The following is a 10,876-nucleotide window of genomic DNA, read 5'->3' as shown; positions in this document are numbered from 1 at the left end:
GGGAGAAATTGTAGAGACAAAATGTTTAGAGAGCCGTTATGTGAAAACTTTGGCGGCGAATTGAATACTTTCCTTTGATGTAGCTGACTCAATTGGAAATAAATAACACCAAATTATTTTCAATTAAAATGAGTTTTAAATGCTCCGTTTGAATTTTAAAATTTAAAATTTTGTGAGTTGGTGATTATAGCCAGAATTGAGCCCGATTCAAACCTGAGTTGAGCCCGAGCCCACACCCGTTAATTAAAAAAATATGCATCGATTTTTGTGTCAGCTGTGCGCTCGTGTAACCCTAGCAATATGGGTGTCCTTTCCGACTAAATTTGACATTCCAGACGCGTCGGCGCAGTCTGTTTTGGCATTTGGGTTCGTCCAGACAAGTTCGTCGACAGCCCGCTAATGAGGGTCATACAGATGGAGTCCATGGTCCTGACAACAGAGGGAAGCCTCATCAGTGCTTCAGTACAGGAGGCCCCAGCAAGCACATCTAGAAGGATACCACTTTTACGTACGCAACGACGCAACATGAGGCATCACAAGCTCTTGATGCAGGACCTCTTAGAGAAAAGGATAGTCGAAGAAGCAGCTTCAGCAGGCGTCCCGGTGGCACAAAAGATAGAGCAGGTACATGACCAGCCCTCTCCCACTCGAACACACCTGCTTCCACTCTCTCAGTCGAAAGCTCGCTCTCGCCCGCTTCAGCTTTCCCCTTCTCTCGGCTCAACGCTCTCTCGACCGAAAGCCTCTCACATTCGACCGAAGCCATCGATTTCCTCCATCCTCACCACTTCTATTTGAGGTATCACTTGAAAATGAAAGAGACAAATAATTCTTTGTTTTGATATTTTGTTACCTATAGGAATTATGCAAAATGAAATCAGAATGCAGAATCTTTTGTTTGTTTTTTTTTTCATTATCTTAAAGATTTTCATGTCATTCTTTAGATAACATCAAATCTATCTGAAGGAATTGCTTAATTTTTATTCTCTAACCAACTGCGTTTATGCTAATCTATCATTAAGAATGGGAAAACTTTTCTTTAAAAATCAATCTGTCCATTGAAATGAATGTTCAACTGCAATTATTATCTCGTCTTTTTCTATGAAAAAATCATATGCTCATGACATAAAGATATGATTGCTTGGGTTATTCGATGGAAAAATATTTTATGGATTATCATAGATTTATAAAAAGATAATACTTATGGTCATGTTTTCTTTTCTCACGCATTCGTTGTTTTAAGAGGGTTGAAAATAGTGTTTTACCACATAACTGTGTTGTTTTGAAAAGATTGAAAAATATATATTTTTTAACCTCATTTAAGTATTGGTTTTGAGCCAATTAAATGCGGTCATGGAGACGATTTGAGTTCAGTTTTTGGTGCTGCATAGGATCGTTTTGGGGCTGGTTTACCAGCTGATTTTGAGAGTTTTATGCACTATTTTAATGCTGATTTGCGCACTGTTTTGAAGTAATTTATGTACCATTTTGGAGCCTTGAAAGACAGATTTTGCGCCCCATTTAAGTACTGATTTTTGGAACTACTAAAAATATATTTTGTGAGTTAATTAAGTGTTGTATGCAGCTTACAAGTGCTGCGAATTATGGCTTGGAGGTGTTCAAAACGTTGTGTAGTGACGTACGCTACTGCGAGAACTGTTTGGAGAGCTGTTTGGGTGTTGTCCATTGTTGTTGACCTGTTGTTTGGAGGGGTCGATAGCGGTAAGTTGTTGTAGGTAGCTGTTTGAAAGCTGTGAAAAGCTTAAAACTGTCGTAGGTTGCTTAAAATTGATGTTTGAGTGTTGTCCATTGTCGTGGACCTGTTGTTTAGAGGTGTCGATAGCTGTAGGTTGTTGTAGGTAGTTGCTTGAAGCTGTGGGAACCTTAGGACTGTTGTTGGTTGCTTAAAATTGATGTTTGGGTGTTGTCCATTGTTGTGGACCTGCTATTTGGAGGTGTCGATAGTTATAGGCTAATGTAGGTAGTTGTTTGAAAGCTGTGGGAAGCTTAGGACTGTTGTATGTTGCTTAAATTTGATGTTTGGGTGTTATCCATTGTTGTATATTTGTTGTTTGGAGGTGTCGATAGCTATAGGCTGTTGTAGGTAGTTGTTTAAAAGTTGTGTGAAGCTTAGGACTGATGTAGGTTGCTTAAAATTGATGCTTGGATGTTGTAGTTGTTGTTTGGGTTCATGTAGTTGATGTTCGAGCTCATATAGATGTTATTTGGTGTCATATAAGTGTTGTCGGAGCCTAGAAACTGCTGTAGGTAGTTGTTTGGGTGTTGTAGTTGTAGTTGTTGTTTGAGCCTATGTAGTTGATGTTCGGGTTCATATAGATAAGGGCTTTCGGAGCCTAGAAGCTGTTGTCGGTAGTTGTTTGGAAGTATGAAATGGTTGTTTAGAGTAATTGAGAGTTGTTTTAGAACCCTTAAACGCTAATTTTGAAGCCTTTAAATGCACGGTTTTGGAACTGTTTAGGGGCTGGTTTTGCTTCACCTTTTTAGGCCCGTTTGGCGGCTTACGAGCTGCATTTCGTGGGTCCGTCCAGTGGCTTAGGGGTTGCGCTTCTTGATTTCATCTCATAGTTTTTGGTCCGCACTTTTCTAAGTCTATTTGATGTCTTTTGGATCTCTCTTTTTCTTACTCAATTGAAAGACTTTTGGGCCGATCAAAACACTGTCTTAGAACAAGCTTAAGCACTCTTCTCGAGAGTCTATTTAATTACAGCTGTTGAAAAATTTTAAACGTTTTTAAGTTGATTTACCTGATATTTTCCTATTAGATTTGTTAGTTTTGAAAGTGGGTCAACATTCTCTTTTCGTTTGTTTTGTTACTTTTGTTAATGGTTATGTCAAAAAATAAGAATTTCTGATTTAATTATTTGGAAGACACTTAAAAATATTTGAGAATTAATTGGAAAACACTTAATTGAGAGTAAAACACCTTAAATCACTTCAAGCACAAGTTAGAGGCATAAGCTTGAAACTTTAAGCACAAGTTAAAGTGTAGGCTTCTTATATTTTAGGACCACACCCGAGGTGAGAGTCCATCTACCTAATTCTTAGTGTAGGCTTTCTAGATTTTAGGAGAACACCATAGGTGAGGGTTCATCTACATAATTTTCAGTATAGGCTTCCTAGATTTTAGGAGCACACGCTAGGTGAGAGTTTATTTATCTAATTTTTCAATGTAGGTTTCTTAGATTTTAGGAGCACACCATAGGTGAACGTTCATCTACCTAATTTTCGAATGAATAATGAAATTAGACACTTGAACCTGATTCACAAACTGATTAAGACAATAGACATGAGGATGCACCGAGACGTAGTTCATGCTTCCTTAATTAAATCAATAATAGAATTCTCGTCATGACTTGACATATAGTGAAACTCAATGTACCGGGATTTGAGCTTTGATATTACACTCAAATTCTCCTAGCAATTGGGGACATTTGTTAATGACAAATATAGATCACCGGACTAGGATAAGTCTAGGGTCTAGGTGGTAATGACAATGACGACATTGTTTATGTGTGCTTAAACGAGGGATACGAAGTGATATTATTAAAATAGTATATCTTATCTCAAGGATCTTCAATAAGGGAGAGGAAAGAATCGATGATATTATTCTTCGATTCTTGGTGGGATCGTTACACCCGAAGCTATTGGGTTGTCAGTAGTTCTAGCATGATTAGAGTGATTCGATTCTTGGTGGGATCGTTACACCCGAAGCCATTGGGTTGTCAGTAGTTCTAGCATGATTAGAGTGACTAGCCTGTGGACTACACGACTTTAAAAAATATTTACAAAAATAAAATAAAAATCTATTTTGTATGTTAAAAGAACTCTGCATAAAAAATACTTAAACAACAACTTTTGCATAAAAATCAATCTAGAAAATGAATTTCAAAGGCATTATAATTATACATTGCATTTATTTTTCTTCCAGCGAATCACGAGGATTTTCAAAACTCCCCAAAAAAGAATATAGTGCACTTTTTTTGTTGTCGGCCAAACAACCAGTTCTACAAATAACTCAAGCATCATACACTCTCTGCCATTGGCAAAGATCCCACTTAAGCTAGCCATCTATATACTAAAAGCCTCAACAAAACCATCATAAAAACCTTCCAGTATTATTAAAAGAACACACATTTCCATTCTGCTCAAAAACACACTATAATTTTCTCAATTTGGTATCATAACTTCAAAATACTAAAGCATCTCGAGTATCAACAATTAGGGTTACTTCAACAATTTCTAAAGAAGCGGTCAAGCAATTCCACATACATATCAAGCATCAAGTTGTGGTGAGCTCCATTATTATTGTTGGTTAATAATAGTGCAAAATATTTTCCTTTAACGAGTTCATTAATTTTATGTAGATCAACATGAATAACTTTAAACATGATCGTGATGGATTAAGTCATAACATTGAATATTATCAAAACTTCCAAAAAAAAAAAAAACCATACAAAATGATCACAAAAAATGGATCAATTATTGTACCTCATGCTTAAGACTTTTTCCATCCCAATGCCCTTAGTAAAATTACTATTAAACCAACAGAAGGGGCTTCTTCACCAATCCACAAGACCTCACTTCTGAGACTATTCTCATGCCTATTAAACCTCCCTCACCCAAATAACCCCAGCATCATTGTGTGCACTGCCTACATCTGTAAAATTTAAACATGATCTTTATTTTAAGCATCATTGTGTCGCCTTCATCACATGACAAGAGGATTCTTCTATCAAAACTTATACATCACAACAGATTGATGCATCAAGATCAATCAAATCATCCATAAAACAAGAATTTAATAGTATGATGATCAAGGTGATTCAAACCAACCTTCCATCAAGGAATGAATAAGACATGGTCAAAGCTCTGCTTTCAATAAAAGCTTAGACAGTCCTCTGTTCTTCAATCAAGATATTTTCAACATTCCAAGACACAATCCAAGGTTCTACCCTCAAATCAAAAAAGCATGAATAGCATTTGTACATTTTGTGAAGTAGTTGATTTCATAAGGCCGGCAACTCCCTATTTTTACACAATTTTAAATATTGTTATTTTCATATTTTACAAAAAAAAATTTCTACAATCATACCTACATGAGATTATTTGGACATTAATGCTTACATATATTTGATTTCATTAAAGCAATTAGAAAGATTAGCTTTGATTTTGCAAATGGTATTCCCCCTTTCTGTTAGATGGCTTGGTAGTCATTTCGTATTTTAACCCCTTAAGTTTGGAATTATTATACATCTACCTTTACAAGTCCCAAACCCTAATCATCATCCTACCTCTACCCACTACCTTTACCACCTCCACAACATCGAAAACACAACATCTAAGCCTGAAGCCTGGTATTATAGCTCTCAAATTTGTCCTTCACTTTAAGCACCTAAGCATCCAACTTCCATCTAAACACCTTTCTTCTTCAATCTTCTCCAACACATACTAAGTGATAACCCCACTAACAAAAAATCTCAGCTAACCTCATAACCATCCATATCCAAGCCTTTATCCTACTAAAACTTCCAAAATATAACTCCATCATAGTTTATCTCTCGTCCACTAATAAAGGCACCACTTAACCTAACCTCCTATACTCCACAAACTCTCACACCATACTTTAACATTAGCACATGAAAAACGACTCCCCATCCACTCAGAAGCCCACCAAATTTTTGTTCAATGAACACACAGAATTGCCTATAAAAACACTACTCTCTCATAAGCTCAAGCCAAGAAATCCATATCATATTCATGCTCTCTATATATTCTATTAAAACCATAAGTCATTGACACAAGATTAATGAACTAAACCAAAATCACACGACTGTGCAGAGACCTGAGAGAGGGCAAATAAAAGGAGTTCAGCCTATAAGAGAAATCCCTTCAAAAAAAGAAATGGCTTGAACTGAACTGCTCGTCTACTTAGCTTTATTAATTCAATGTAGTAACAACATAAGCCCTAACACCTCACCTGACCTCTTCAAATTTCTCTTGCAACGTAAGATGCGAACCAAGACGGTAGAGAGACACCCCTCTTATAGAAACTTCTTTTAAAAACAAAACAAAGAGCAGCGCATGTCGTTTCAGTCCAAATTTCGCAACTTTTTTAAAATCAAACATTTCAATGACTCCGAAACCAAGTAAAACACAAAAGTGCATATTGCGAGAAAACCAATCGAAGAAGAAATAAAACCTGGAAAAGTGCTCTGGTTAAAAGAGGGTTTTCTATTAAAATCTGCCGCGCTTGCTTCTGGTTCTGATCGATCAAAACCTGTAAAAGGGCAACTTAAGCCTCAAATCCGACAAGTGCAGGGCAAAGCCTCTGCAAGAAAGCTATGGATAATAGCGTTACCTTCAACTGGGACATGATTTCATAGAGTTGGCTCTTAGACATTCCGGCAATGTGAGACGTAAACCCGTCGCCGGAAAACTGTTGCTGTTGCTGCTGCTTCGCAGCCATCGCCTCCAATTTCCCTCGCTCTGGTGTCTGCCTTGTATGATAAAAGAGATTGATTTCGTCTGTAAATCCGGATCCACGGGCCCTAAGGTGACGGGCATAAGATCGAGGGTTTTGAAACCTTGTCGGATTGGATATTCGGAAAGAAGAAGAAATCGGATTCAATATGAAACCCTTTCGGATGGATTTAGCGGATGTTCTTGTGGCCTTGTTACCCGTAAACGAGTCCAACACTAGCAAACACTAGCATGCTTGGCCCAGCTCGTGTTTGGCTAATTAAGGGTCTGTTTGTGGCAACTTATTTGGTATGGTGGCATTTTGAAAACGCTTCTGACTTGTTTGATTAAACTATGTTTTGGCAGCTTATGCGTTTTCAAAATGCTAAAAATATTGTTTTCACACCGCACTTGTCTATGTGTGGTGGCAACTCTTTGCTGCGGTCTTACTTTTTCAAAAAAAAAAAATTGTAGTAGTTATCGCACCTAGCTTATCGGCAGATTATTTTTAATCAGCTTATCAATAGAGCATTCAACAGATCATTCAATAAGCTGCAGCTGCCCCAAATAGACTCTATAGAGCATTCAATAAGCTGCAGCTGCCCCAAATAGACTCTAAAAAATATCATTATTTGTATTCAACTCATTTATTTTTCGAATACAAAAATTTGATCTTGTTCAACTCGTTTGTTTATCGAACACGAGTTGTTCATTAACAAAAAAATCATTTTAACAATCACAGTCATGTATCCAGCCATTAGGGGTGTAAACAAGTCGAGCTAGAGAGAGTTCATACTATGCTTATTAAAAAAAGTATCATTGTGCGTATTCAGCTAGTTTATACATCGAGCTAAAAAAATTTATTTGTATTCGACTCACTTGATTATCGAGTCGAATACGATCTATTCACGAAAATTGAACTATTTTGACAACCCTATTAATGTAGCGCTAAGATGTTAAGGATATGACAAGATTTAAATCTTGTTATTTATATTAGAATTTTCATTTAAATAGTATTTAATATATCTTTATTGTATTTTTAATTAGTAATTTTAATTGATTATAAATCTTTGTGGCATTGTAGTCAATTACATTATTTAAAAATAATATTAATCATATATATATATATATAGTTCAGCTCGTTATATGTGGAGCGCCAAAAGATTGTTTGTGTTCGGCTCGGTTGTTTAGAGAATGAATCGAATGCGAGCTACTTAACGAGCGGAACATGAGTTGTTCATAAATAACGAGCCATTTTGATAGCCCTAGACTCTCGTATTGTGCTGAAAACAACTATTTTTTTCATTCTATATACATACCCCTCAATTCACGTGTATTTTCATATCTAACACATGAACTTCACTAAACTTCAATTTTTATAAGAATATCTCTTATCAATGCATGAAAATGTATATTTTAAAATAATCATATTTTTATCTCAACTAAAAGATTTGAGTATTATAAAGATAACAAATATAAAGTTTATTTGTTAGATATGTAACTGCCTAGGATTAGTTAGTATGTATGTAAAACCTAGTTCCTTGAGATCTTTCACATTATTTTATATCAATGTGCTACATGTTTTAGTACGATCGTTCATCATAGTTTATAAAAAGTGTAAAATAATAGAGTTCAACTCTAGTATTCTTCTTTTATTTAAGCCAAATTAATTATTTGAGTTTAAGCTTATCTTATGAATTTGAGTCGATTTGATTCTTAGGAAAGAGAAAATTAGCTTTAATTTATATAATAATAATTATTAAAACAATTAATCAGGATCATTCATTTCATTCATTCGTTTAATCAGCATGAAGATCAAAATATTTATCATCTAATTATTGGCTTGAGAGAAGACATTTGAAAGTGCCAATCGACTGTCAAGTATGCTGCCTACATAGTGTTGGTGGACTGAGGCATACATGTCAAGATAAAGCTGAATGTGTGTGAAGAAAACACTACCACAAAACGAAAGGATATTAATGCTATAGTGCAAGAAGAACTACAAAAGAAACACATGAAAGATAAACCTGAGAACAATTCTAGTTGCCTTCACTGCAGAAAGAGACACACTGGACCATGCAACCTAACTATTAACAAATGTTTTAACTGTTATAGCACCGATCACAAAATCAAAGATTGCCCCTTCCCACCCCAAATTAAGCCTATGGTAAACCAGGAGACCAACAACAAGCAACATAAGAATGGGTGGTATAGATTTAATAATGGTCGACACTATAAACAAGTTGACATCAGACTGACAGACCAATACTATCTTCAGCACCAACAGTAACCACAACAAGTGATGGTACATTAACTATATCAACAACTACCTCTTGAATTGTAGTACCAACAAAAGCATCCGCCCCTCACTTATCAACATCCTTCAAAGGTGCAGTACGAGCCTCAATGATCTCAGGCTCTAGAACAATCCAGTCAAGCGATTCCACCTATCACAATTGTTATGGCTCCGCAAGAAGCCTGTGAAGCTCCTGTTGTAGTGACAGGTATTATCCCTATTTTAAAATAACTGGCAAGGAGAATTGTTTAACTTTGGGGTCTCACATTCATCCATATCATATCATTTAGTGCATTGGGTTATACAATACATTTTGCATTAGTCGTATCATCTTACTCATCTTTATATATGCATATAAATCCACACACAAACACACACATATATACATACATCTACACACACACACACACACACACACACACACACACACACACACACACACACACACACATGTGTATACATAGATATATATACACACATATATAATATAATAATGTGCACAACTGATGCCCTGTTGGTTAGCAGCTTCGGCATAAGTCCCCTCTGTTCCGAATCTATTTGGGTCGAATTAGCACACATGGGATGAACAGACACATGTCGTCATCCATCTTTGAAAAAAATATAATAATAATAATAATAATAATAATAATAATAATAATAATAATAATAATAATAATAATATAAAAATAATAATAATGAACATTGATTATGTTATAACTAATTTAATGGTAAAACTTAAAATACGTAATTAATCTTATTTTCTAGTTGATGTCGGATTGATTGCCGCCTCGAGGTAAGTAACACTTTTTTATTTGAGGTTAAACGTACACTTCCTAGTCTGGGGCGTTAATCCATGTTAATTGAAATAGATTCATACCTATGTTATAAGATTGCTAGTCATGCCCTTGCTACTTCAATTTTGTACTTATTTTAGGTTTAAATTATTACTCATAATGAAATCACTAACTGCCTTAATTTATTGATGTAAATTTTATTAGATATTTGAATTAATCCCACAGTTATGACCTTTCGTTTTCCACACCTTATATGAAATTGCAATTGTCATACCACGAGCTTGAATGACATATTATAGTTCTTATATATTAAGCTTGTGGAAATAATTTAGCAAGCTTGTGTGTGATGATATGTAGGTTTGTAGAACTTTTTTTGATTTTGGCTAGTCGGGTCGACGGTTCAAAAAAGTGATGACTCTAATCAAAATCATCAGGTTTCGTTGGGTTGATATTGAATTTCTCGGTTTTAAAGTGTTCGTTAAAATCAACTATATAATTAATGAATGAAATGATTGAAAATGATTGCATGTTTCCTTATGTTAAGTATACTCGGTGCTTATCACTTTCTTGTTGTCTTACACTGTTATATATACATGCACGTAGTGATCGTCATTATTTATTATCAATGTTGCATGTCGTATTTTCCCTCTTTAATATGTAATTGTTATTTATTGAATTTGTTTGTCAAACTCACTCCTAGATATTTTTACATAACAAATTCTATTGAACCACCAATAGGAACATCTCCACCAGAGCAAGCTTTCAATTTTAATTTTCCCGTCTTGGTATTTTTTTAAATATTTGTTTTAGTTATTTTATCTTTCTTTTTGGATTTAGATAACAATTTCCTATTATCATTTAAGTTTGGATTCAGCTAGGTTCCGACTTTCAGTTCCATTGTACCTGCTGATTATTCAATATGAATAAAATCTATATTTCATTTTTTATTTACAGGCAAGTCTTTCTGCAAGAGTACAAAATATGTTCATTTCATTTCATCATGTCCTGCATTGACGGGGTGTACCATCTTCCGAACCCTGAGTGTGACAAATGAGTAGCAAGTGGGTGCCAAATTATGATATGGGATAGGAATTGATGAAGAAAGAACCTGCTAATAGAGCCATGCTGCAAGTCTGCAAATCAATGTGTTGCCGTTTTAGAATATTGTTGGGTCATGAGTTTGCGAAGGAAGTCCGAGAGAGTTTGTGAGCATTTTATCCAAGGAGCGACAAACTCATGGAAAGGGGAAGGTATTGACAACTAAGTTTTAAAAAGGCTCTAAAGCTGAACTGAACGATGTAGGGAA

The 10,876-nt window shown here is 35.3% G+C and overlaps 2 protein-coding genes across 2 annotated transcripts in view; both read right to left on the bottom strand.

Annotated features, from left to right (window-relative positions):
• LOC110017887 (formin-like protein 20) overlaps positions 1–6,736 on the bottom strand; it is a 33,308-nt gene extending 26,572 nt beyond the window's left edge. Inside the window, exons 1-2 of the mRNA XM_020715042.1 lie at positions 6,380–6,736; positions 6,221–6,298 (exon numbers count right to left, since the gene is read on the bottom strand). Coding sequence (XP_020570701.1) covers positions 6,221–6,298; positions 6,380–6,487 — 186 coding nt within the window. The 5' untranslated portion in view covers positions 6,488–6,736. The remainder of the gene's footprint in view (positions 1–6,220; positions 6,299–6,379) is intronic.
• Positions 6,737–10,444: 3,708 nt separating this feature from the next.
• Positions 10,445–10,876, bottom strand: part of LOC110019900 (ABC transporter G family member 44-like) — an 11,105-nt gene continuing 10,673 nt past the window's right edge. Inside the window, 1 exon segment of the mRNA XM_020717770.1 lies at positions 10,445–10,473. Coding sequence (XP_020573429.1) covers positions 10,445–10,473 — 29 coding nt within the window.

This window comes from Phalaenopsis equestris, unplaced genomic scaffold, assembly GCF_001263595.1.
Source record: "Phalaenopsis equestris unplaced genomic scaffold, ASM126359v1 Scaffold000002, whole genome shotgun sequence".
NCBI lineage: Eukaryota > Viridiplantae > Streptophyta > Magnoliopsida > Asparagales > Orchidaceae > Phalaenopsis > Phalaenopsis equestris.
This window is presented reverse-complemented; position numbering and strand designations above follow the sequence as displayed.